The sequence below is a fragment of the Neomonachus schauinslandi genome, chromosome 6 (assembly GCF_002201575.2).
Source record: "Neomonachus schauinslandi chromosome 6, ASM220157v2, whole genome shotgun sequence".
NCBI classification, from domain to species: Eukaryota; Metazoa; Chordata; class Mammalia; order Carnivora; family Phocidae; genus Neomonachus; species Neomonachus schauinslandi.
In genome coordinates, this window is record NC_058408.1 from 154015099 (window position 1) to 154042469 (window position 27371).

General features: G+C 55.6%; 1 protein-coding gene across 1 annotated transcript in view; it reads right to left on the reverse strand.

The window, feature by feature from the left end:
• Nucleotides 1–356: 356 nt before the first annotated feature.
• Nucleotides 357–27371, reverse strand: part of CFAP46 (cilia and flagella associated protein 46) — a 99718-nt gene continuing 72703 nt past the window's right edge. Inside the window, exons 40-58 of the mRNA XM_021703846.1 lie at nt 23130–23318; nt 22243–22431; nt 20413–20547; nt 20159–20338; nt 19549–19719; nt 14311–14408; nt 13800–13876; nt 13103–13233; nt 12467–12588; nt 11589–11668; nt 10047–10208; nt 5465–5529; nt 5325–5385; nt 5219–5254; nt 4607–4709; nt 3486–3598; nt 2162–2243; nt 1280–1342; nt 357–459 (exon numbers count right to left, since the gene is read on the reverse strand). Coding sequence (XP_021559521.1) covers nt 357–459; nt 1280–1342; nt 2162–2243; nt 3486–3598; nt 4607–4709; nt 5219–5254; nt 5325–5385; nt 5465–5529; nt 10047–10208; nt 11589–11668; nt 12467–12588; nt 13103–13233; nt 13800–13876; nt 14311–14408; nt 19549–19719; nt 20159–20338; nt 20413–20547; nt 22243–22431; nt 23130–23318 — 2160 coding nt within the window. The remainder of the gene's footprint in view (nt 460–1279; nt 1343–2161; nt 2244–3485; nt 3599–4606; nt 4710–5218; nt 5255–5324; nt 5386–5464; nt 5530–10046; nt 10209–11588; nt 11669–12466; nt 12589–13102; nt 13234–13799; nt 13877–14310; nt 14409–19548; nt 19720–20158; nt 20339–20412; nt 20548–22242; nt 22432–23129; nt 23319–27371) is intronic.

A 27371-nucleotide genomic window follows, 5' to 3' on the forward strand; every position in this document is an offset into this window, starting at 1 on the left:
AGGGCCTCACCCCCAGGGCCAGCCTCTACCCCAAATACAGGCGGCTCCCCCACCACTGGGACCCAAGGGAGTGCACAGGGCAGGGGAGGGTTCTGGGGGTCCAGGCAGCTGTGGGGTCAGCCCCGATGCAGAGCTCCCAGAGGGACTCTCCTCCCCCTGCCCAAGGGTCCCCGTGCGAGCCGGGCAGAGCAGGCTGAGGAGGAAGCACCAGAGCAGATCAGACTCAGGATGGCCCTGGCATGACCCCGAGCAGAACTGGGGTTCAGGGGCAGGGCCCCCGGAGGAGGGGTGCCTACGGGGGGGAGGGCTGGGTGGTGGGTCCTCGGGGGGCAGTCAAGGTCCTTGCCCCGGGGGGGTCACCCGATGGCCAGGTGTGGCAGCCCGTACAGGACCGAGTTGAGGACGATGGGCAGCCGCTCCTGGTCGCTGAGCTGTGGCGGGAGGGACCGCAGTTTGACCCTGGAGGCCCACGGAGGCTCACCTGAGGGAGAGTGAGACCGCGCTCGTGGCCTGCACGGAGCACTGAGGGCAGGGCGCACGGCGGACGAGGGTGCAGACATGGCCCCACCGTGGACACGGCCACACGTATACACCACGGACACCGAGGCCCACGGGCGGTGGCACCCAGCCAGGGAGGGACCTCGCCAGGCCCAGGCCGGCCTGTCGCCTCCACACCACACCACTCCCAGCACCGTGGGGCCAGGCGGCTCCTCCTCCTGCCATCAGCCGGCTGCCACCACTGACCGTGGGGTGTCCCTTCCTTCCAAGGCACATCCACACAGAACAACAGAGGCCACACGGGCGCCCCTTCCTCTGTCCCCAAAGCAGCTCGTTAGCAGCTCCTCACACCCTGGCTCTTCCAGGGTCCTCCGCCCTCACGCACCTGCCGGTGCTCCCTCCCTCCCTCCCGCACGCACTCAACAGCCTTCACGGTCTGGTAACCGTGTTCTGGGCACTGTGCACCACGTCACTTCTAAATTTTAAGCTCCTTTTGTGGGGTATAGTTTGAAGGTTTCCTGCTCCCGCCCCAGAGAGCACGCCTGGGCTTCCAGAACTTGGGCGCCTTGAGCCCTTCTAACGCCCAGTGTGTTCAGCCCTGAGGATCTCACGGGAGGCTGTGCTCTCCGTCGGCACACGCTGAGCCGTGGAAGCGGCCCGGAAACGGCGGGCACCCCAGCCCGGCAGCGCCGCTGGGACGCTGGCTGGGAGGTGGCCCGGTACAGCCTGAGCAGCGGCAGGGACGGGGGACAGCTTCTGTTACCGTGGTTCCTCGGCTCACCAGATCCCGTGTTCTGAAGGAGACGGACTGCTCTCCCGATCGGCCTGCCAACTGCCAACAGACCTAGGAAGGAAGCATCCCTCAGACTGGTCAGGGGCACCGCCGGCAGGCTTCTGGGGAGGCCCACAAGGCTGCGGACGGGCCCGGGACACCCGCACCCACTCACTTTCCCACAGGATGCCGGCCCGCAGCGCGTTGTCCTGCAGGATTGTCGGCCACTGGTTTGTCAGGATGCTCCTGACCCCCACCAGACTCAGAAGGATGGCAGTCTTGATGGGCTCCTCCAAGGTCAGCTGGGGCACGCTGCAGGGGATCGAGCTCCAATGGGACGGCCCGAGCCGACGCCAGTCCACAGCCCAAATAGCACCAAGTATTGGGCTGACAGCTCTTCAAGTGCGTGAACCAATGAAGAACACCCTCCCCCCCACTCCGCCCCCCTGCCCCCCCCCATGTGAAATGCCATTTAACAACACAAGGCATTCCGGAGTGCCACCAAATCCCTCCGGACCACTCCCAGCCTTGCGGGGAAGTCAGGAGGCAGAGCATCCATCGTGAGATGGCAGCCCACACAGGCCCTGGGGTGCATGTGATGTGGGGAGCTCTGAAGCCAGGGCACCCTCCCAGCTGCTGGCCCCCTGGCCCCTGGCCCAGTCCCCGCAGGCCTTAGTCTTCCACTGGAGCTCCCCTCCCTCTTCTGCTGCACCCCCCCACCACCAGCCTCTTCCAGGGTGGGGTCTGGGGGCAGATGGCTCTGCCCATGGGATGCAGGGGCACTCTGTCCCCCCACACTCCCCAAGGAGCACATCCATCAGTCCTAGGCCCCCCAGGCACCCCCATTCAGTGTGTGGAGGCCAGGCTGCTGGCCCAAGCTGGTGCAGGCACCTCTTGTTCTCTGAGTTCTCCATACGCCGCCACATGCTCTTGTAGGACCGCGTCAGGCCCAGCAGGACCATCATCTGGCACTCTGCAGGACACAAGAGGGGCAGCTCAGCAGCCGCACGCCCAGGAGTGGGAGGCCAGTGCAGGCTGGTGGTGTCACCCAGGGCGTGGGGCAATCAGGGAAATAAATGCAGCCCAATAAGGCCGAGGCTCGGGCTTGACGTCCATAGACCCTTTCCCAAGACCCGCCGGCTGCACCAGCTCACGGGGACACTATCTACTTCCGGAACCCCACACCCTTCCCAGTCTTCTCGTGCAATCGGCTCAGCTCCCAGCATGCCATGCCAACAAGGCAGCCCAGCCTGCTGGGGGCGGTCTCAGGCACATGGCCCCGTGTGTCCGCTGAAACAGCAACACTTGGCCACGGGCATGCCGAGAGCCCCATGTGCACAGGCTTGACTGTGCACTTCCTGGAGTGGTCTGGCTGAGGGCAGGCTCGGGGGGATGTCCCCAGGGGCAGGCAGAACCTCCAACGGTTGGGAATAGCATAGGGCCCCAGTGGTGTTGTCAGCCCCACACGAGCCTGGTGAGCTTAAGAATGCCTCTGACCTCACGCATCTGAGAAGGCCTTGTTTCTACCTCCTCTAGGGGTAAGGAATGCGCCGGTGACAGGCTTCTGGGGTGGGCTGGACTGTTGCGTGGCCCATCTCCAGGGGCTGGGAAGGAGACTGGTAGCAGGTGATGGTGTGGGGGTGTTCAGGTGCCCTGACCACAGGACACATGTCCACGTTCTTGTTATGCTGTTGTCACTGGGCCATGTGCCTCTTGAGGTCCCCGAAAAGGCTCTCCTAGCGACTACGCAGTGTGCCAGTCAGCCTTTGCCTCAGGAGAAGGTCACTCAAGGGCAAGCCAGACCACCCGCTCAGAAGTCCTCAGGGGATGGCCAGACAGAATACAAGGCCTAGAGTGCCCACATTTATGCTAGGAGTCGGGGGGGGGGGGGTTGTGGTCAGTGTTCTGGAAATGCCCACCCTAGCCCTCCTGGACTCTGCAGGCCCAGCCCTGGGGGTGACCCTTCCAGCTCCTGCCTCTGGCTGCACCTGTCAGGTCTAGAACTCTGAACTGGGTCTCTGAGAAGTGGAGGAGGGGTACGAGGGCAGGAGGAGGCTTCCCCCAGAGCCCCGCTGTGCTTCCAGAGTCCCTTTCTCAGACAGACGATGACTGATGGCGACGCAAGGGGCCTTGCTCTGTCCCTGTGTGGATCCATCTCATGCACTGGGGTCCTGGCAGAGCGTCGAGCATCTGGGGCCCTGAGGGACTGCCTCACCTCGTAGGTTCATGGCAGCCAACCTTTCCACCAGTATGTGGGACAGGAAGCTCTCCATCCCGTAGAAGAAGAAGCCGCTGCAACTGCCCAGGAGCTGCTCCCACTCGGCCTGGCTGCAAAGGGAAGGAGGGTGGCCTGGTGGTGGGAGCCAGAGGCCGGCAGCCGGCGTCCCAGGGTGTCCCCGGGGTGCTTTGAAAGCAAAGCCTGTCCTGTGCTCTTCACTCCCCGCCCCACCCCTCTGCTAGGACAGGGCTAATGTACACTCTCCTGATGCCAGCGTCAGCCTCCATCCTGCGTTCTATCCACATGGTTCTCCGGAGAAAGGACCTCGGGTCCCTGGAGTGGACTCCCATCTCACTGAGCAGTGGCTCTGGAAAGTGCTAGAAGGACACTTCCCTGATGGCCAACCACTCCCAGGTCTCTGAGAGAACCCACAGGGGAGTGTCCCTGCCCCCAGCAGTCCACACCACTCCAGCAGGCCCCGCTCACTGCCCACAGGCCCCACCCACGTGCAACCCTGCACTTCTCCGGGGGGGGGGGCCCCTCTACAATGCTGCCCCTCCTCCTCTCACAGGCCCCGCCCACTCTCACCGCCCCGGCTCTCTCTCGCAGCCCCGCCCCCACGGGCCCCGCCCTTCACTCGAAGCCCCGCCCCACGCCCCCTTCTCCCTCGCAGCCCCGCCCACGGGCCCCGCCCTTCTCCCTCGCAGCCCTGCTCTCCCGCAGCCCCGCCCCTCTCCAGCAGGTTCTCCTCCTACAATCCCCCCAAGTTCCAGAGCCAGGGGCACGCCCTGCACTGGACTGGCTGGGGGACCCCGGGCAAAAGCACACTCCCGCGTGCCAGGTCCTCGTCTGTAAAGTGGGGATGAGGACAATGACGCCACCATGCAGGCACCACGAGGACCAAGGAGCCCACTGTGTGATGAAGAAAGGCCAGACACCAGGAGCCTCCGGGGGTGGGGGTGGCAGGGGCTTTGACAGGACAGAATGCGGGGTCAGGGTTGGGGGGGCCCGAGGGAAAGAGGGAGGAGAGAGGGACAAGGGGGAGACGGAGGCACCCCCAGCTGGCTCACATCAACCTGCTGGCTGCAGGACAGTGTCCCCAGAACCCCGACACCAACCTGGGGAAGTGCTTATTTCCCAGATGTCCCACCCAGAGAGCAGTGAACGTGTCTCGGAATCTTTCCAAAATTTCCCGGGTGACGAAGACGGGAGTCAGCCTTTCTGCAACAGGAAATGAATGGAGCTTGTCTCAGATGTGGGACAGTGAGGGAGATGGGCAGCAGGCAGTCCCCTGGCGCGGCCCCTGGCGCTGCCCCTCGTGTAGAGACGCAGGACGTGGTGGAGTCAACGTTTACTGCGTGTGGAAATGTCAGTGCTCCTTCCCGCCCTCCTTTGTAAAGAGATTTTACTCTTGATCTTAGCCAAAGGCCGAGAAGTGATGTAAAACCAATTTAGCAAAAGAAGAGCCCGCAAGAATTAGACACTTAGAGCTGCCCTGGGCGGCAGGAAGTCCCGTTGTGGGCTCTGAGAAGGGGGGCAGCGGACCTCGCTTCAGGGGTTCACTTTTCCTACAGCTATGGTCCCGACTTGGCTGTGATGGCCACGGCCGCAGGACCCCACTCCCCCCGTGGTCAGTGTAACGGGAGGCAGCCGAGGGTGGAGCCCAGAGGGTGGTGTATGTCGAGTGTGTGCACGTGTGCGCGCGTCAGGGGCCCATGGGAGGCACTCACCTATGCCCTGGGCCTCCCCGTAGGGGTCCACGATGACTAGCTCTGGGTTAAGGAGAAACAGCGCTTGCGCCTGGGTGTCCCAGACGGTGGGGCCGGTAAAGGATACACTTGAAGTTGTCGGCGTCGACTACGATGCAGTCAGGGGGGATGAGCCGGGGCGGAGCGTCCTGCACCAGAGACAAGGGTTGTTGGGGGGTCCTGCATCCTGCAGGGGGGGACCCAGCCTCCCCAGGCCCATCTGCCCACCTTCTGTCCCTTCTTCGCTGGACTCCTCTTCTTGCCTCTGCCCTCCTTCTTCACGGTCCCCTCGGCTGCGGACAACAAAAGAAGGTGGTGTTTGGGGCTAGAATAGTTGGTGGCACACAGCATTATGAACATAATAAATGTCCCTGAACTGTTCACTTTAAAATGGTTATTTTTTTCACCTTAATTAAAAAAAAAAAAAAAGTAGTGAGAACAACTGACTTTAATTTTTGTAAAGGTGAAAGAGCTGTAGTTTCTGAAATGTAAAGACTTGCAGGGCTGGGGAAAACCTGAGGCGGGAGTCCTCAAGAAAGGAACCATCACCAGAGGCCCTGCTGCCTACCCGGCTGACCATTCACACACCATGCCGGGCACCCACCAGTGTGCCCGCAGTGTGGCCCAGTCACAGGGCCGGGCCCGGCTGGTTCCTCTGCCTCTTGCACAAGGATTTACACTTCTCTGTTCTAGTGGCTTGCAGATTCTTTTGGAGGGTCCAAAAATAATGACAGTTCACTTCCTCCCTTCTGCCCTCATGCCTCTCACTTCTGCGCGTCTACCCGCATTGCGGCTCCCGCAGAGAAGGGACGGAGGTGCGGCCGAGGCTCCTGCTGTGTCCTGACAGCGCGCTGCCCAGGGTGTGCCGTCAGGAAGGAGGCTTGCTCTAGGTCTGGATGGAGCCTCCACCAGGGTGAGGTATGTCCACTCTGTCCCGGTTTGCTAAGAATTTCTAGTATGAACGCACACATTTTATCAAATGCTCTTTTCCTGCAGCAACTGAGATGCTTGTAACTTCGTTTTCCTTTAATCCAATAGAATGACACTTTCAAATTTTTGAGGTCAGACTGGGTGATGCAAGTTCTATTTTTCTTTCTCGTGCTGGTCTCGGCAGTTTGGGTGTCAGGGGCCGACAGAAGGCTAGGACGGGTTGGCCCCTTTTCCCTACTCCAGGGAGACCTGTTAAGACTGATGTGAACTGTTTCCGGAAAGTCTGGTAGATCTCAAAGGAGTAAAGCTGTTCATCTCCTTTCCTTGCTGGTTCTGAGACTGTTTGGGGTTTTCCTTCTTGAGTCTGTGAGCTGTTTTTCCCCAGGACTTGGTCTGCTCTGCCTAAGGGTTTGGATATACTGTTGTTAGGTCTCTTAGGATCTTTTAAATCTCTGATGCATCTTTAGAGTTTGAGTCTCTTTTCATTCCCAACTTTGTGTATTTGTGCACCATCCGCCTTTTTTCTTGATCATTCTTACCAGAATGTGTCTATTTTATGAGTTAAAAAAAAAAATTTATTTCCAGGGCGCCTGGGTGGCTCAGTCGGTTAAGCGTCTGCCTTCGGCTCAGGTCATGATCCCGGGGTCCTGGGATCGAGCCCCGCGTCGGGCTCCCTGCTCGGCCGGGAAGCCTGCTTCTCCCTCTGCTGCTCCCCCTGCTTGTGTGCACTCGCTCTCTCTCTGTCAAATAAACAACATCTTTAAAAAAATTTGTTTTGCTTTCTATTTTGTTGGTGCCTGCTCATGTGTTTATTGTAGCCTTTCCTCTGCTTTGAGTTTTTTTTTCTTTTGCTGTTCTTGCTCTAACTTCATAAATTTGATGCTTAGCTTGTACACTTCCAACCTTTTCCTTTTCTGATATGAACATCCAAAGCTGTGAGACCCTTCCAGACCCTGCGGCCATAGCACCCCACCAGCCTTAGACTTCCTGCCATCCTTTCTCCCGAGGCCCGGGAGATACACAGAAGTGTGTTTTTAAATTTGAAATGAATGGGATTTAAGAAATCTTCCTTTGGGTAGCGGTTTCTGAGCTGATCACGCCGTGGTGTCGGCCAAGGTGGTCGTCACTCCAGGTGTTGTTCCTGGGGAGAACGTCCCCAGTTGTTGTACGGCTCCAGGTCTGTCCACGGCGCGGCTCAGACTCTGCTTTTCCTCTGTTTGTCTGACCTGCCGGACGTGGGGCGTGCGTGATCTACCACCGCGGGACGGGTCCCCCCGTCTTGCCCTAGTTTTTGACTGCTCGCTGCTTCACATAGTTTGAGGTGATTTTATCCTGCTGACAAACCGACTGTTACCACCATGGAATGACCCCAGCCCTGACGGTGCTTACGGCCGTCAGGTCTGTTCCGCGAGACAATGGGTCACTCCATCTGTCTGTCCGTTCTCTGGCCTGCCGTCAAACCCATGTCCCCGGCTTCGGCGTGCCTCGTCATCCACGCTGTCACGGAGTTGACCGGTGTGGCCCACTTATTTATTTATGTTTTAGTTTATGACCCACATGGACTAATCTCCACCACTTTGCCTTTTGATTTTTATTTGTTCCGTTCACTGGCTGCTAACAGCTTGGGTGAGGTGTTCGGATCATTTGCTTTTCTTGTTCGTGTCCCTCTGTCGATCTGGAGTTAATACACCGATTCTCTGCTTTTGGTGGTTCTCCTTAAAGATTTACCAGGAACATTTCACCCGCAAACGTGCATGCAGCCGGAGCAGCTCACAGCCCCGACAACACCCCCTCTGGGTGTGCGGGACCCTGGGGGTCAGCACTCAGTAACGCGTAGAGAGACTGAACTCACACCTCGCAGGTATTTTTGTTAGAGTTTGGGTGCGTTTTCTCTTGCTGCTCTAACAAATCACCACACACATTTAGTATCTCACAGACCTGGAGGTCGGGGTCGAACGCGTCCCACTGGGCTAAAACCAGGGTGTGTGCAGGGCTCTTTCCTCCTGGGGAGAATCGGTTCCGGCCTTCTCCAGCCTCCGGTGGCCTCAGCTCCAGGGCCTCCCCATCTTCAGAGGCGGCAGCATGGCCTCTTCCCATGTCTCTGTGACCCTCCTGCCTCCGTCTTAGGAGGAGCTCGGTGCTGCCATCGGGCCTCCTGGCTCATCCGGGACACTCTCCCGTGTCGGGACGGTCACCGGGTCACACTCCCAGATCCTGGGGAGCAGGGTGTGCACGCGTCCGGGCCGCCACTCCTCCTGCCACCCAGGGTGGCTCTTCTCTGCCGCCCCCGCCACGGCAACACGGGCCACACGGAGCCGAGGAGAAAGGACCCTCCTGTAAATGGTGCCCCCGAGGGGAAGAAACGGAACCGCACCGTACGCTGCGGGTCAGGAGGGTGAACACCACGTAAAAGGCAGGAAAGAAAAACAGATGTATTTACGGGATATCATGGGAGAATAGCTTCATGATTGTGACGTAAGAAAACAAGTTTTAAAAAAAGACCCCAAAGCACAAGCGATTAAGCAAAAGATTGATAGATTGGACTATATTAAAATATTGTGTTCAAACGGCACCATTTAGGCGAGTGAATGGGCAAGCTCCAGAGCGGGAGGAGGCATCTGTCGTAAATAATAAGAAAATCCGTATGCAAACCTACGGAAACCCCACAAAACGAAAAGAACAAAAACCAGATAACCCGGCAAAACTTGGCCCTAGACGTGGACACAAGTGAGTCCATGGCATGGCCGGCGAGGCGGCGGCGTATTCTCTGTCCTGTTATCTGAGGGGGTCTTGGACATGGCGAGCTCGTCCACAAAGGACCCTCCCTCCTCACCGTCCGCACAGGAGAGGCAAATACCCCTGCTGTCGGTCTCCGCCGGCCCCATCCGCTCTTCGTCCCACTTTCCCTCTTTCTCTGCCTTTTGTGCATTCTCGTGTATTTTCTCCTCCCCTTCATCTTCTCCGTCGGGTGCAGGCCGCAGCCCTCGGACCTTCTGCGGTGACGTAAGGATGCGTGGTCTCCATCAGGAAGTCGGGGTCACTCCGGGCCTCGCTTCTGGGTGTTCCGTGGTGGCTGCCGAAACACTGCTGGGGTTCTCGTCACTCTGAACACCCGCCCTGGAGTCTCCTCTCCGCTTCCCGTGTCTGGGACTTATGAAAACTTCTGGACACACGGGATTATGCTTTTCGTCAGATCTGGGGTGGGGGGACACTGGCCATTATTAATTCCTGTATGCCTTCTCTGGGCTCACGGCCCGTCCTCCATGGGGTCGGCCCCATTCTCGGGGACCAGGTTCCGCACGGCCTGCCCTCCAGTGTCCGAGACCCACCACTCCATCTATTTCGGGTTTTCACTCGTTTCTGTTAGAAGGGCAATTTGGTCCTTCTTACCTTCTCCTGGATGGAAGCCAAAGTCCAAACTATTTGTTTTTAGTTGAACACATTTACTGAAGTGCAGCAAAGGGCACAGAGCACAAGCCTCCAGCCTGGACAGGTTCACATGCTGGGCACGTGGGCGCGAGCAGCCCCCAGGCAGGACAGGGTCAGCCCGAGTCCCCAGCTGCCCCCAGGCCTGAGTGCCATCCGTCCTCCCCGTCGCCTCCCTCCCTGCCCCTCACCACCTAGGGAGTGAGTAGCCATGTCGTTGGTCACCACCCATCCCCGGTTTGTGGGCCAAGAGCAATGTTTAATTTCTCCTTCAGTGGACCTTTAGCACCTCGCAGACACTGGGCGCAGAGTAGGTGCTCTGTGACTATGGACGGATGAGGGCCTGGAAGAAAGTGTGAACATCTGATAAGAAGCGCCTGACAGGGGTCCGCGGGAGGTACTTTAGGCGGGCCCGGCTGGAGGGTCAGCATAGTGTGGCCAAGGGCGCTCCTACCTGCCTCCTCTTCGTGGAGGCGATGGCACAACATCTGCAGGGAGAACTCTCGGGACACGGAGGAGACCACGGCCTCCTCAAACACAGAGAGGCCCTCCAGCGGCAGCTCCAGAAGATCCTTGTCCACAATGAGGATGGTGTTGTCTGCAGCCTCGAGCCGAACTGCGGACAGGGGACACCAGCTACGACGGCAGAGGGAGATGCGCTCCCGCGGGCGGGCAAACCCCTGGGGCGGGCCTGCTGGTCCGGGTCTGTACGTCCTTGTGGACGTCGTTCGACCGCACACAGACGAAGGAGTCTGAGCTGGGCTCAGCGCGTGAGGAGTGGGCCCGGGGCGCGCCCGGGCTCTCTGCGGGGGGATGGACACTGGTTCTGGTGGCACGGCAAGCCACAGCTCAGACCCGGGTGGGGCCCAGGTCACAGGGTCGTCGGGTCCTCCCTGGTTCGAGGACCTGCCCCCACATGGGCAGCCAATTCCTGGGGCAGGTCCAGGAATGCCATGACTCCTTCTAAGCACGGAACCCCCTTTCGAAGGATGAAGATGTGCGCTAAAGGATTTGCACCCCTGCGATGTGGCAGCTTCTCCAAGCGACCACGGAGCCCTCGGAGAAGCTGCCGGACCTGCCTGGCTCGTGAGAAAACCTGATCTTTGTGACAGGTGTGAAGGGGACGAAGGGCGAGGCCACGAGACGCCTGAACTGAATTAACTGTATGTACAAAGTAAAAACAAATCACTTAAAAGTGAGCAAAGGCCTTAATCTGGGGAATTTTTAGGGCAGAATCTCAGTTCACAGAAGTGACCTCAGGTGGGCAAGCTCTGGCCCCTCACCCTAAGGGCGGCCCCGGGCGGCTGCGGGCACTGGCACGTGAGCCAGAGTGACCACGTCTAGGGAGGTGTTGGCCCGAGGGCACCGCCAGGCACTTTTGGAAATCAAAGCACCCTTGGATAGAGCAGCCCCTCCTTTCCCTTCTATTGAGTAATTCTGTGGGGGCCACAGAAAAGGCACGCGATGAAAATGCCTTTGAGAAAAACGATTTACAAAGCCGCAGGCACCAGGTGGGAGGCAGAAGCCCCCGGGCGTGCCACTCCCCTGGCCACTTGTGGGGTGTGCGTGATGGAGCCAGCACGTTTCCCACACGTGTAAGCACAGCGAGTGAGAACCAGACGGTCCGTCCTGGTGGCACAGAGGTGACCGGGAAGCCACCGCTCAGGCGCCGGGGCCCTCTCCCCCGCGGCGGCTGCACCCGGCACATTCACCCTTCCTCCAGGAGATCGGCAGATCACGGACGCAGAAGCTCGTCTGCCCCTCGTGTCGTCTGGGGCACACGCAGCCTGCCAGCTTTCCCAGGAAGAGCGGGCGTGCGGGGGTCTGTGGTGCGGCCGGCAGCAGCGCCAAGCGGGGCTGCGCACACAACCTTCTGGGGACCTTCCCACCTCCCTGGGAGGCCCTCTGGGGGGCCTGTTCCCGCCCCGCCTGCGCTCTCGGGGGTGAATCCCAGCCCAAGTTCTCCCGCAGAAGCTCCCGTCAGGCCCCCACTCACCATGGGGCGGGGACACTTTCCTTTCCTTGTCTTTGCCCTTTGATTTCCCGGAATCCGCAGCAGGCGTGGGAATCTGTGTTCTAGAAGTCAAAGGCATGTCCAGGTTCTTAAAAACACGTGAACATCACATGTACTACGAATGGGAGGAACATCAAGGCAGTGAGCCCCACGAGGCCCGTTCCAGAACTCACTCCTGGGTACCCGTCTCCCTGTACTGGGGGCCAGGGATCAGAGCACTCACAGGAGCAGACGGGACTCAGGACTGTCTCTGACCTACGGGCAAACCTCAAACGTACTGCTCGCTCAACTGCCCAAGCCCTCTGCCTTCTTCTCTACCGAGCATAAATCACAGGGGCTCAGGACTGGGCCGCGCTCCCCACTCCCACCCTGCACCAGCAACAGAAGGGACCTGAGTGGCTGGGACATGCCCCCAGAGAAGATTTTCAGCAGCCCTAGGGCTTATTCCCTACAGTAGATGGTCCTGAGTCGGGCATTGTGGATGTGAATTCAGCATGGCCTGATTCAGCACAGAGCGAAGCTCATCAACTTCACAGCATCAGAGACTCGGACTTCCACGTGGGAACAGCATTCCCCCACCCCACAGCCGGCTCATTCTGGGATTCGGGGAGGCAGCAGAGCTGGCCTGCAGGCTGAGCCCCCCACCCTGTCCGCCCTGGCTCCTGGGTATCCTATTCCTAGCTGCTCCCAGCATTTTGGGGCACTGCTGGGGACGGAGACAGGGTGACCCTCCTGTCTGTCCCGAGGAGAGTGCCAACTTTGCACCCGAAGCCCACCCCCGCCGGGATATAGCCAGCCCCTCCCTCGCCCTCTGTGGCCTCTGCCCTCAGGGCTGGCAGCTGTCAGCCCACGGCAGGTACCTGGCCCCAGGGCTGCTGAGCACTGGGAACAATGGCCTCAGGTACTCCTCCATGGACGCCAGGACATCACTGAATCTCTGCAGAGAGTGTCCTTCCCTTTCAAGGTGCACACTTTCCAATTCCTGTCTCAACCCAAACATCAGCCCATGATTAGAAGCGTCTAAGGGTGGGGGCCTCATAAAATCCCAACCCTATTAAAGCAAAGAGTGGGAAGGACCCTGCAGGGCCCTCGAACATGCCCTTCCCAAAAAAAGCCTGGCGGCCAGGGGCCCAGTCGGCTGCAGAACAGGGCTCCCTGCACCCGCCTACCCCAGGACCAGGGCCCACCAGATCCCCCTGCAGGCAGTGCTCCTTGCCGCGTCCGCCCGCCCCGTCCTCCGAGAGGTCACCCTGGCATCCCGGCCCCACAGGGTCTCTGCTGACATCAAGAGGCAGCCGCACCAGACTCGCTCAGGGATTCAGAGAACTGGCTGCCCTGTGGGGACCCCGACCTGAGTGTCCAGCAGTGCCTGGGGTCTGGATGGCCAGTGCCATTCACCTGGCCCTGCCTGCCCCACCTTGCTGCAGCCGGGCCAGGGTCTTGGTCCCCTGCATGGCGGTGGCAGCAGCCCTGGGAGCTGGGCTTATGGGTCTTACCGTGCCTGAGCTCAGGGCCGGGTCCTCATTGTGCACCGCAGCCTGGGTCAGCTCCCGGAACTGCTGGGCACTGGCCAACAGGCAGGAGAAGGTGTCCGGGCTCACGGCCATCCGTGCTACCTTGCAGGAGCCTGTGGAGACCGACACCCCTGCTGTCCCCACCCCACGGCCTCACAGACCACCCTCTGGGCCGAGGACAGAGTGGGGGGTGTGCATGAACTCCGGGAGTGGGTAATAGTGAGCAAACTGCGGGCACAGGGTTTCTCCACGTGAGAAGAAGTTCCTGGCTATGGACACAGCTCGCTCGTAGGCACTCACAGTAGCTGTCAAAAGTGGGGACAGAGATGGATGTCTCTGTTCCACAGCCCTCCTTCATTTTAAATGAAATGCTAAGTGGAGTTATACGCCAGAGACGTTAAGGAAGAAAGTGGGAATGTAGTGTTTTTTTGGGAGAAGAAATTCTGGAGGGGGGAGGGGGTGGCTGGTCCATCTCGGGGCCGCTGGTGGTCCGGGAAACACCCCTGTCTCCTTCCCTGTCTCTCACGGGCTCAACAAACCCCACTGGGCAAGCACATGGAGGGCTGGGTCGCCAAGCCCCCCAGGTACGCGTCATGGCCCCCGCCTGTGGCAGCCCTGCACAGTGAGTGCCCTACAACATGGGGGAGGCCCGATGAACACCTTCCGCGGCAGAACTCACCTCCCACTTGGAGCACCTTCCCTTTGGCCGCGGGGATGGACTTGGGTCTCTCATAGGCTGTGCAGTACAGATGGGCCCTGTTGGCAGGACACAGGGCAGGGTCGAAGCCCAGCTCGTGGGGTCCCGAGTCGGTGAACCACATACACCCCAGCAGGAGCCCCCTCCCCATGAATGCCGTGGCCAAGTCAAGACACAGAACTGAAACAGGCCCATCTGGGCACAGGCGAGGGTTCTGCTCCATGGTGAGGGAGGCCTTCAGCAGACGCACAGGTCCCATGCTGCGGACAGCAGGTGGATCGGGGTCCCCAGGGGTCCCAGCCTGCCTCTCCCAGGGGGTTGCTGCCCCACCCCATCTCAGCTGGGAGCCTCTGCCAGTCCGTGTTGGTCCAGCCACGGCCTTCGGTCCATAACATGCCCTCCATCGTCGCAGCCCTGGTCCTGTGTTCACGCCGCCCGGAGACTTCTTAACAGGGTCGGGGCCGGCCCCAGAACAGGAATAGGAAGGCTTTACCTGTCCGGCGAGTGCTGCAGGATGAGGATCCGAAAGGTAGGCGGAATTTCATTCAGGAGGTTAAAATGCTGCTCAGTGACCCTTAGATTTTGCCAAGCCTGTGTGTGATAAACAGGAATCAACCGACCGTGCACGATGCAGGCCCAGTCGCTGAGATGTCTGCTAGGCTTTGTGCGGGGCCTCAGGCCAGGTGCCCCGCGGCGGGGCTGGGGCGCGACCCCTGCAGGACTCGCGGCCGCCACAAGGGGGCAGAGGGCGCACGCGGAATCCACCGGGATCCCCCGAGCTTCCACCCCGGGCCTCCGTCACAAACCTGACCCGCCTGACACGAGCAAGCCTAAGAACCCAAACAAGTAACCAACGGAAGATCCTCCAGCAACCTAGTGTCTTCCCTCCGTCCTCCTCCCGGTCCCCTGAACGCCACGCGTGTGGACAGGCGCGCGCGCCCCTGCCTTCCCGTGCGCCCCCCGCGCCCCTGCCCCGCTGCGCGCCCGGCCGGCCAGGCCCCGCTCCTCCCACCCGCGCCCCGGCTCCGCGCCCTCCTAGATGAGCACGACAGCCCACAAGCACACGTCCCCACTTGCTGATGAAACCAGCTTCGCGTTTGCAAGCGCCGACTGGGGTCCGCACTGGCGTCCACGTGTGCGGGTGGAGCAGAGAGAAGGCAGAAAATGCTCCCCAGGCCGCACCCACCTGCCCGGATGAGAAGCCGGAGCGTCGCAGGCGCGGAGTCCCGCACCGCCTGGGCGCGCCCCAGCCTGTGTCCCCTCCGGGCACTGCCCGCCCGCTTTGGCCGAAGCTGCAGGACGGGCCTCCAGGCACGTGTTCCCTGGGGACCGGGGAGCATCTCTGCTCAGCGCAGCCCGCCCGCCGTGCTTCCAGAAAGGCTCTTCCATGGATGCGGCCCGGCTCGCTCCATTGCAGATGTTCAGGTGGGGGTCTAGTAGTGACTGAATGCAGTTTTAATTTTTGCAATTCCCTGAAAACGAATGAAGTTGGGTGCCATTAAAAACGTCTATGGACCATTTGGGTATCATTTGTGGCATTCCAGTCTTGTAGTTTTTCTTCTGTGGGAGCGTCTGTCCTTTTCTCATTGAAGGGAGCACAGAATGCGTGCTCTGAGGGTCTCCTCTGGGGCTTGCTTTTTAGGTTTTTATTTTAACTCCAGTAGAGTTAACACAGTGTAATATTAGCTTCAGTGTACATCATAGTGATTCAACACTTGCGTACATCACCTGGTGCTCAGCACAAGTGCATACCTTCACCCCTATCCCGCCTCCTCCCACCTCCCCTCTGGTGACCATCAGCGTGTTCTCTAGAGTTAACAGTCTGTTTCCTGGCTTGTCTTTTTCCCTTTGCTCATTTTGTTTCTTAAATTCCACACAAGTGCAATCATACGGTATTTGCCCTTCTCTGACTTACTTCACTTAGCATAATACTTTTTAGCTGTATCCACATCATTGCAAATGGCAAGATCTCATCCTTTCTGATGGCTGAATAATATTCCATTGTATATATAGACCACGTTTTCTTTATCCATTCATCAGTCCATGGGCACTTGGGCAGCTTCCATAGCTTGTCTATTGTAAATAATGCTGCTAATAAACACTGGGGTTCATGTATCCCTTTGAATTGGTGTTTTTGTATTTCTTGGGTAAATACCCAGTAGTGCAATTGCTGGGTCATAGGGTAGCTCTATTTTTCAACTTTTTGAGGAACCTCCATACTGTTTTCCAGAGTGGCTGCACCAGCTTGCATTCCCACCTACAGTGTAGGAGGGTCCCCCTTTCTCCACATCCTCGCCAATTGGGCCTGGGATTTTCTTTGTGGGGATGTTTTTAATAAAAGATTTGATTTCTTTAACAGATAATAAATCATTCAGATTTTCTATTCTGTCAGCTTTGATAGGTTGTATTTTTTGAGAAATTTCTCTATTCCATCCAGATTGCCAAACTTTACCAGAGCACAGTCATACAGAATATTCCCTTATTGGCTTTTTGAAGTCTGAAGGATCTCCATGATGTCTTTTTATTGCTGATAGTGGAATTTGGGGCTTGCTTTCTTTCTTTTTTTTCCTTTTCGAGTCTTCCTAAATGTTCATCAATTTTATTAGTTTTCTCTTTGGAACCCTTCTACCACTGTTGGTTTCCTCTACTGTGTATTTGTTTTAATTCCATTGTTTCTGTCGTGTTTCTTATTTGTTACCTTCTATTTTTCTTAGAGGTGTTTTTAATCTGGCTTCTAGAAGTCAAAACCTAAATTACTGTTTTTAAGATTTTCTCCCTGTATTCAAGGCTGTATTTTTCCTTAAGCCCTGCTTTAGACAAGTCTCATCGGTTTTGATATATGACATTTTCATTCTCCAAGTCAGTTTCAAATATTTTCTAAATTTCATTGTGAATTCTCCTTTGACTAATTGATGATGGTAAGTATATTGTTTAATTTCAGATTAATTGTATCTTTCAGTTATTGGTTGCTAATTTAATTGCACTATGGCTGGACAACAAAGGGAATGATTTACCTCGGTTGGAGAGTCGAGGTTTGCTATGGCCCGGCACCAGTCCATCCTGGCGCACGCTCCCTGCACACTTGGAAAGACGAGAGCCCAGTCATGGTCGTGCTGCGCTCTGTGAACGTCCGCGCAGACCTGCAAACGAACAGCTTTCCCACACACCCCTGTGTGCTTACTTCCATGGGAAGCGAGCCGGCAGTGGGCCTCCCACCGGATGCGGGTCTCCCACCGGATGCGGGCCTGCCCAGTGCTGCTGTTACTCCCGTCACTTCTGTTTCGTGCATTTGAAGCCACATCATTGTAGGTACAGACCGAGGATGCTGGTTTCCTGTCGACTGATCCCCGGGTCACCTGGCTTTCATCCGATGAGTATCTTCATGACTTAGATACTGTTTCTCACCTTTTCCATCCAACATTTCTGTGTCCTTACATGTGAAGCAGGTCTCATTTAAGCGGCATGTGATTGGATTTTGTTGTTCTTGTCAACCGATCTGACAATTTTAAGTCTTTGACTTGTAGGGTTTGGTCGACTTACATTTATTGTAATTATATATATATTTGGGTTTTGAAATACAATCACCCTGCCTTTTTCCTACTGGGAACATATGTTTTTGTATTCTCTCTCCTCACTCTTTTTGCCTGTCTTTGGGATAATAAAATACTATTATTTGAATTTTTTCTTTTTATTAACTTAGTTACACATTAATTTAGTGGTTACCCTAAGGACCATGACATTCACCTTTGGCTTATTATAATCTAATAAAAATGTAATTTTACCCTTCCCTAGTAGTGACAGAAGCTCTGCATTGTAAACTCTGTTTAATCTTTCCTGCTTTTTGCATCATTGTCTTTCATTTTACTTCCACAAAATAAGCTCAGCTCCACAAGATGTTAAAATTACTGTTTTACACACTTAGAATTTATTTCCTTGTACGTAAATATTTGCCTCTGTGGGATTCTTGGTTCTCTTGTGCATTCTGGTGTTTCTGTCTGGCCGGCCCTCCTAGCTTCTTGTGCTGCAGGCCACCTGGCGGCCCACTCCCTCGGTTTCTGTGCGTCCATGCGTGTCTGTGCTCTGCGGTGGGCAGTGGTCTCCCGGCCGGCTCGCAGGCGCCCGTGGCTCCTTGCTGGCGGCCCTCGGGGTTTCTGACCTGGGCAGCGGCGGCTCGGTACTCGTGGATGCACTGCGGCTTTCTTGTGTTCCTCCTGAGTGGGGATGCCGGCACTCCTGAGCCTGGGGGCTCGTGAGTTTGGGGAGACCGTAAGCCATTGTGTCACTCTTATCTCAGCTCATCCCTGCTTCCCTCTCCAGCGGGGCGATCTTCTGCTAGTCCGCCTTCCCTGTGCCGTGCTCGCGCTCCCGGAGAAGACCTCACGTGGCGTCTTGCTGGAGCCGGTGTCCTTGAGGCCCCTTCCTCCCAGGATGGTCCTTATTTTCCAGGTGCCATGAGAACCACAAGGAGTTTCAGGCAAACTCCCTGCAGCCCAGGATGCAGCTGCAGTCCCCAGGTGGGTCGTCCCAGCCTGCCGCGAGTCCCAGCAGGTCAGCACTGACATGGGGCGGGGGGCAGTCGGGGACAGCTCGCTGCGGACAGCTTCCCCTCTCAGGAGCTGTAGCTCAGCCTGCTCTCCTGTCCACAGCAGAGGCTTAAGGACAGCAGTTTCTGCTCATCACCAGGCTCCTGCTGTGGCTGCTGGGGTGGCCTGGCTGTGGTCCGTGCCCCACCCCCAAGTGCAGCCGACCCCCGAGTCTGTGACTGGTCTGTGCACCTGACCCAGTCAGTGCAGGTCTTCTGCAAGGATCCCTGAGACAGCAGGAGGAGGAGCCCTCACAGCACTCCAGATGGAGTTGGCCGCCACGGACCCGCCCCGCCACCCACCCACCCCGCCACTGACCCGTCCCGCCACAGACCCGCATCGCCATGGACCAAGCCCCTGCACCCCCCACATCCAGCCCCATCCTCAGCACTGCACGTGCATCACCATATTTGGTCCCTCAAGGTTCCTCTGAGGTGGGTTACGCCCACCCCAGCCTCAGTGGACACACATGGACGTGTCCTCCAAGGGTCGGCACCTGGGCTGTGCTGCTTCTCCGGGTGGACTGGCCCGCTCCTCTCTGCACCAGTGACGGCCTGCACTGCTCTTCAGGAGAAGGCGAGACTTTCCAGCACTGGCGCTCAGTGGGGGATGATTCTGGGGACCTTTGTGGTTGTTGCAGCTGGGGCAGGGGCTGCCAGCATCTGGTGAGCACCCACGGTGCACAGGACGCCCCACCACAAACGACGACCCAGCCCCAAGCATCAGAGGAGAAGAGAAGCTCTGGACGAAGGGCTGAGGTCGGACCCACACAGGTGCGCACAGAGCAGCAGGGGAGGAAGATGAGTGGGATCGGTCAGAGTGCTCCAGGCTGCCGTCCCGATTCGTTGCATTTCATCAAGTTCCGTTTCCTTAAACACCCCAGTTCACACCTGCTCATCCAAGCCGATAGGACATGCTAGCGTCTGCAGTGTTTTACTGCGGGCTGAAAGAAGCACGCCCCCTCCAGAAGACCCTCGGGGGCCCTGTCCCCTCCCGACCTGCTGCAGGCCTGGGCATTACAGTCACCAGGAGGCCCTCGAGGAGGCAGAGGTCAGAGAGGGCGAGTGACGCCCCCAGAACCACACAGCTATCGACAGAGTGGCACCGCTGGGCTCTGTGGCCCAGGCAGGCGCGGACGGCTCGCTCACCTTGGAAATGACAGCCAATGTCTGCTCCACGCTCGCAAAGAAGCTGGTGGACGTCCTCCCCTTCTGCTTCAGCTGGTGCTCGAGCTGCAGCAGGGCCGCGAGCTGCGAGCTGCTGGTGCTGGCCGTGGCCGTGAACAGGACATCCCGCATCATTTCTGAAGCCAGGCAGCTCTGAAACAGACACGGGAAAGGGCCGAGGGCCTGAGCCCTGCCCTGGGCCAGGGGGCGCCCATGTGGGAGGAGGGCCAGGGGCTGCTCATCTTGGGATGCTGTGCTTCCCCTGGCCACCGGCCATCACCAGGTGCCCCCAGCACCTGCTCACTTCTTTGCTCTCAGCCTCAAGAGCATGAGGCTTGGTGGACCAGCAGGACGTCAGTAATGGGGGCTGGGGCTCAGGGGAACCTCAGGAGGATGGGACAGCCTTCCCCACTTCTTCCGGTGACCGGAAGCTGCCTCTTCCAGCTGAGCACCACCCTCTCAAGGCAGAGACGCCGGCTGTAGCCTGGCTGGCCAGCCCACCAGCAGGAGGGAGTGCCGGGTGTCCAGGGAAGTGCCCCTTCCAAGGTGGCCAAGAAGGGCCTTGAGGAAGGGGCACAGAGCAGAGCCATACCTGAGACAGTGCCAGGAACTGGCAGGTGGCCTCTGGGTCCAGGGCGCCGGTGCACTCCACCATGTCCAGGCTGGCGGCGGCGGCAACGTCCAGGAGGCAGCTTCCCAGGGCGACCTGCATGCACTGCAGCAGCGCCTCGGAGGCCTGGGCCAGGTACCGCCGGGCCAGCACCATCCTCCTCTGCGGGGGCGCAAGGCTCGGGCTCAGGTGGGCTCTGTGGGCGGGGCCTCACGGGGCAGGAGGTGTGGCCGTACCTGCTGATCCGAGCCCTTCCTGCGGTGCTCCTTGGGGGTGGCCCTCGAGGCCCGCAGGTCCTCGTAGTGATCCTTGCTGGCCCTGTCCTCCGGGAGCGTCTCCAGTTGCCTAAGGCCGTTCAGCTCAGGGCTGGCCTACGGAGAAGACACCTGTCAGCCAGCATCCAAACCACTGCCAAGCCCGGCTGTGCCCGTCGCACTTGGGGCATCTCTGCGGGACCCCTCGGTGAGGCGTGCTGCAGGTAGCCATCAGGCCTCTCACCGACTGGACTGACCTGCGGGGCCCTGGCCAGGAGACCTGGCGGCTGGCAGGTGCAGCCTGGGCGGGGAAGCAGCTCTAGAGAAGCAGGCCTGAGTGTCCCCAGTCTCAAAACAATCGAATTCTGGCTTACTTTCCTTCAATCCTTCCAAGTCACCTTCCCCAGGCATGGGCACCAGTCAGCACCGTGCCGCCAGGACCGAGCAAGGCAGGCGCCCACCTGCCCCCGGGGACCTGGGCCTGCCTGACTTCAGGACCAGCCACCCTGACGAGGTCCTCGGGGGTGCCAGGGGACTCTGCCAGGGAGGGGCGCCAGGCAGCAGGTACAGAGGGAGCCTCTGGGTCTGTGGGGTCACAACAGGGACCAGCAGGGGGAAGCCTGGCTGGAGAACGGGGCTGGGGAACAGGGGTGGGGCTGAGTGGGCACACTTCTTGGAAGACACCTGCATGTGTTTCCCCGATGGCCCCTCTGAGAGGGAGCATGGTCAGTGCCATTCCACAGGCGAGGACCCCAACCCCGAGGGGAGGGGACTGCTAAGGCTGCACCTCTGGTCGATGTCCACCTGACTCCACATCTGTGTAGGTGCTCAGCACACACAGACCGAGCGAGGAGCCAAAACTCCATCATTGCCCCCAAATGTGAGTCCAGTCCTAGGTCCTGGGATCCACACAGACAACACGTCCAGACTGGCAATCACACGGGGGTATGGAGCCCAACTGCTCGGGGCTGGGGTCCTCCTGTAAGAGCAGAGTCCATGGCGATAAGCCTGACTTTGCCTTTCAGCAGGCTCCTTCCAGGTGAAAGGAGTGCCATCCACAGAGGCATTGAGCCCAGTGGCCTGCTGCTTCTAGAGCCCGTGGCAGCAACTATCACCAGCATTCCTGTCCTGGGGCCACCAGGCCTGCTGGGCAGCCTTGCTGGGGGCTCTAGAGACAGTGTGGGTGGCGGAAGGGAGTGAGGGGGCTTGGGGTTCCCTGCTGCACGTGAGGAGGGGGGTTTTCTGCAGCCAGAACTCAGGCAGACCCCAGACCCCCTGGAGGAGAGCTGCTGAGATGCAGGCGGGACGCCCACATTTGGGGCTGGGGCGTCCTGCACGTGGACCACCTACGTGCTCACTCCCCCTTCCTCTCCAGAGTCTGTCTCCAGAAGTCCATTTTTCTCTCCCACCCACTGGTCACGCCGGAGAGACTACTGCTTGCCTTTTTCTCCCTTTCTCAGGCCACACCACCCTTCTTTTTTTTAATTTTTTTTTTAAGATTTTATTTATTTATTTGAGAGAGAGAGAATGAGAGACAGAGAGCAGGAGAGGGAGGAGGGTCAGAGGGAGAAGCAGACTCCCCGCTGAGCAGGGAGCCCGATGCGGAACTCGATCCCAGGACTCCAGGATCATGACCTGAGCCGAAGGCAGTCGCCCAACCAACTGAGCCACCCAGGCGCCCCACACCACCCTTCTTAACCAGGGACAATTCGAGGCCTGTTTCATATCCCTGTTCTTACTGAGATTAGGTGAGGTTGAAATAGCTGCTTTTGTTTTTATGCATGGGTGAGGGGCTTGCAGGTGAGCACATACCGAGAGGCCCTCCTCCCAGTAGCAGGTGGGGCGCTCGGGGTCTGCGTGCATGGCCAGCAGGCGGAGGGCCTTCCCCGCCAGGCCCAGGACCTGAGCACGGATCTCCACGCAGCCGGCACACAGCGAATGCAGGCTCCCCAGCTGCGCCAACACAACGTGGGCCAGGGTCCGCCTCAGCATGAACCATTTCTACAGGAACACAAACCGCCTTGTGGTTACTTGCACCTGCCCTGGAAAGTGCCAGAGGACTACCCTCTAACACCCCCGATCCCCCCCCACCACCCCATCCTGTCCCTGAGTTCCCTGGTCTAATGCCCCCAGGAGTGGCGCCATCCAAGCTGAGAAATGCACCCTCTGGACTTTGGGGAGGGTTTCCAGGGCTTAGGTGTTGGGAGGGTCACTAAAATCTGCTTATATAACCTTAATTTGAGACTCACTGACTGACAAATGGATAAGCTCATATCAAGTTCAATTTTAGGCCTATCTTTGATGTATTTATGGTTACATCAAGTTAATTTGATTCATAGTACATGAAATCTAAGAAAATGTCCGAAATGGCAGGATGTTTCCTTCAGATCTTTTGCAAACTCAACTTTTTTTTTTTTTAACAAAATGAATTCACCTTTGTAGAGCTCTTTAATATGCTGCCATAATTAGTCAAAGCAAACGCATACCCTGGGTAGGAGAGTGCAATGCCCCTGGGAACGTCCCTCAGGAGACGCCCAAGGCTGTCAGACCGGGGGCCCTGGGAGCCGCCGGGGCTGAGAACGCGCTCGCGGGCAGGGAGCTCGGCCCTGCGCCTTCTCCTGGTCAGTCCTGCCGTCCCAGCACAGGACCCTGCAGACGGGACCGAGAGCAATGGGCCCACTTCGTCTCGGGACGGTTACCAGGCCAGTGGAGGTGTAGTCACTCAAGCTCTGCAGATAGTCGGCCAGCAGCTTGTCCATGGAGCCCTGCTCAAGCTGCTGGGCCTGGGCCTCCGCCCACATGAGCTGCAGCGTGTCCAGAGACGCTTGGGCAAGGCTGAGCCGCAGGTGCGCCAGCTTCCTCATCAGAGGCGTGTTGATGTTCTGCAACTGGGCGTGCCAGACACACAGAGCAGCGCGATCAAAACAACGCACGGGTCCCTCGCCCCCACATCCTCACGCCCCTTCCTTTTCTTGTTTTTTTTGAATGGATAAGCATTCTTTTTTATTTATTTATTTAATTTTTATTAACATATAATGTATTATTTGTTTCAGAGATACAGGTCTGTGATTCAACAGTCTTATATAACACCCAGTGCTCATTCCATCACATGCCCTCCTTAATGCCCATCACTCAGTTATCCCATCCCTCCTTGCCCCCTCCACTCCAGCAACCCTCAGTTTGTTTCCTGAGATTAAGAGTCTCTTATGGTTTGTCTTCCTCTCCGGTTTCGTCTTGTTTCATTTTTCCTTCCCTTCCCCTACGATCCTCTATCTTGTTTCTCAAATTCCTCGTATCAGTGAGATCATATGATACTCATCTTTCTCTGACTGACTTATTTCACTCAACATAATACCCTCCAGTTCCATCCACGTCGTTGCAAATGGCAAGATCTCATTCCTTTTGATGGCTGCATAATATTCCATTGCATATATATACACCACATCTTCTTTATCCATTCATCTGTTGACGGACATCTTGGCTGTTTCCATAGTTTGGCTATTGTGGACATTGCTGCTATAAACATCGGGGTGCACGTACCCCTTCGGATCCCTACATTTGTATCTTTGGGGTAAATACCCAGTAGTGCAATTGCTGGGTCGTAGGGTAGCTCTATTTTCAACTTTTTGAGGAACCTCCATACTGTTCTCCAGAGTGGCTGCACCAGCTTGCATTCCCACCAACAGTGTAGGAGTGTTCCCCTTTCTCCAAATCCTCGCCGACCTTTATTGTTCCCTGTCTTGTTAATTTTAGCCATTCTGACTGGTACGTCACGCCCCTTTCTAACCGGGTCCTCCCTCCCAGGCAGCAAGGGGCCACACTCCAGCACCACAAGCTGGTTTGCAAGTTCTAGAGTTTGTACCACTGTATTCACACAGCAAGTGCTCTCTCCGGCTGATTCCACTCCCGTATTTATTTTCAACCCATCCACGTTGCTGCTTGCACTCACACCTTTCCACTGATGAGGAGCACCTGTCGTACAGGTGGGCCCCAGCGCGAGTATCCACTCACACTCAGGGCTACTGCAAATACAATGGTCGTGAACACGTGTGCGAGAGCTTCTGTGTGGACGTGGGCTTTCACCTTTCTCAGGTAAATTAATTCCTAGGCATGGGATGCTGGTTCCTCTGGTGGCCCATGTTTAACTGCCAAGCTGTGGTCCGTGCTAACATTTGCTATGCTGTCTTTTAAACTGCAGCCATTTTAATAGGTGTGTGATGGTTTCCCTGACTCACTTGTGGGTTCATCTTCCCCTCATGTAATTATTTACCGTCCACATATTTTCTTTGGAAAAATGTCTGCTCAACTCTTTGCCCACTTTTTATGGGGTTGTTTCTTATTATAGGTTTTACGAGGGTTTGATATTCTGGATACAAGACCTTGTCAGTCATATGGTTTGCAAATACTTTCTCCCAGTTTGTGCCTTGTCTTTTCACTCCCTGAATACCGTCTTTTGAAGAGCAGGCTCCAATTTATCAGTTCTCTCATGGATCTTGCTTTTGTTGCCGTACGTAAGGAATCTTTACTGAACCCAAGGTCCCAAAGATGTTTTCCTCTAGAAGCCTTATAGTTTCAGCTCTTGCCTTCAGATCTATGGTCCTCTTGGGGTTGAATCTCGTGTCTGCTGTGAGGTATGAACTGAAGTCTGTCTTTTGCATGGGGATTTCCAAGTGCTCCAGCACCTACTGTTGTATGGAGTAGCCTTTCTTCACTGAATTGCCTTTGCTGTTTGTTGAAAAGCAATCTTCTGTCTGTCTGTGTATCTATTTTTGGATTCTCTGTTATGTTCCATTGATCTGCTTGTCTTACTTTTACACTAAAACCACACTGCTTTGATTCCTGTCACTTTATAATAAGTCTTAGAATCAGGTAGTGTTAGATCTCCAACTCAGTTTTTCTTTTTTAAAGTTGTGTTTGCTATGTTACATCTTTTGCAATTCCAAATGAAATTTAGAATATTTTTTTTCAATTTTTATAAAAAGCCTGCAGCTTCTTGGTCAGGATTGCAGAAAATTTATTGAGATCTTAGTAATAGCAAGTCTTCTGGTCCATGAACATTGTATATCTCTCCATCTATTTAGGTCTTCTTCAATTTCTCTCAGTGATGTTTTCTAGTTCTCAGGGGTAAGTTTTCACTCTTTTGTCAAATTTCATTTTTATGCTGTCCAATGGTTTTGTTTCTGAATTTTTAATATCTGATCAATCGTTGAGAGTATATAGAAATATAAAATTAATATTTGCATATTGTTCTTGCGTCCTGAAGCGTTACTGCAATCACTTGTTAGTCCTAGTACATTTATGATCATTTTTGTAGATTGCATGAGATTCTTTCTTCTTTTCTTTTCTTTTTTTAAGAGAGAGCAAGCAGGTGGGGGAGGGGCAGTGGGAGAGGGAGAGAGAATCTTAAGTAGGCTCCTCACCCAGCGTGGAGCCCAACTTGGGGCTCGATCTCATGACCCTGAGATCAGGACCTGAGCTGAAATCAAGAGTCAGATGCTCAACCGACTGAGCCACCCAGGCGCCCCTGCTGAGATTTTCTATACAGATAATCCTGTCATCTGTAAACAAAGACAGTTTTACTTATTCTTTTCTAGACTGGGCATTTTTAATTTCTTTCTCTTACCTATTGAATTGGCTACAACTCAAGTATAATTCTGAATGAAGGTAGGAAGAGGACTTTGCTTTTCCCACTAAGTGTGACGTGAGCCCTAGTGTTTTCATGGATGCAGTCAGTCTATCAGCTGGAGGAGCTTTCCTTCTATTAATAGTTTGCTAAGAGTCTTTTTTTTTTTTCAATCAGGAATGAGTGTTGGGTTTTGTCAACTGAGGTGATCATATGGTTTTTTAATTTAAAAAAATATATGGTGAGCCAAATTGATTGATTTTTGAATGTTAAACAATCCCAGGATAACTCTAACTTGGCATTGATGTGTTATCCTTTTTACACATTATTGGATTTAATTTGCTAAAATTTTGTTTAGAACTTCTACATCTGTGTTCATGAATAATAATGATCTGTAGTTTTTGTTTTGGTATCAGGGTAATACTAGCCTTACAGAGTGGGGATGTGTTCCTTCCTTCTCAATTTTCTAAAAGACTTTGTGTATTATGCTTTCCTTAAATGTTTGCTAGGATTCACCAGTAAAGCTACCTGGCTCTGGTGTTTTCTTTGTGGAAAGACTTTTAACTACAAATTCCATTTCTTTAACAGATGGAGGGCTATTCAGGTGATCTATTTTTTTTTTTTTATGAGTTTTGGTTGTTTGTGTCTTTCAAGGAATTGTTCTATATCATCATAAAGTTGTTGAGAATATTCCCTTATTATCCTTTTAATATGTATAGGATCAATGGTGATGTTACATCTCTTATTTCAGATATTGATCATTTATGTCCTCTCTTTTTTTCCTGATCAGTCTGGACAGAAATGTATGAACTTATTTATCTCAAATAACAACTTGTGGTTTTGTTGATTTTATCTTTTATTTTTATGTTTCCTATTTCACTGATTTCTGCTCTGATCTTCAATTTCCTTTCTTCTTATTTGGAGTTTGCTCTTCCTCTACTTTCTTACAGTGAAGGCTAAGGTCATTAGTTTGGGATCTTTTTTCTTTTGTCATACAGTTATATAGTGCTACAAATTTTCCCTTAAGCACTGCAATTAGAGACATCTTAAAAATTCTGACATGTGTTTTTCCCCCCTTCAGTTCAGAAATACTTTCCCTTTTGATTTGTTCTCTGGCTCATCATTAATGGATGCTATTTACTTTCCAAATATTTGGGTATTTCACCCATAACTTTCTGGTATTTCTTTTAAATTGAGGTAAAATTCATATGACATAAAATAACCATTTTAAAGTGTACAATTCAGTGGTACTTAGCTCATTCACAACCTTGTGCAGCATCATCCTTATCTACTTCCAAAATGTTTTGTCATTCCAAAA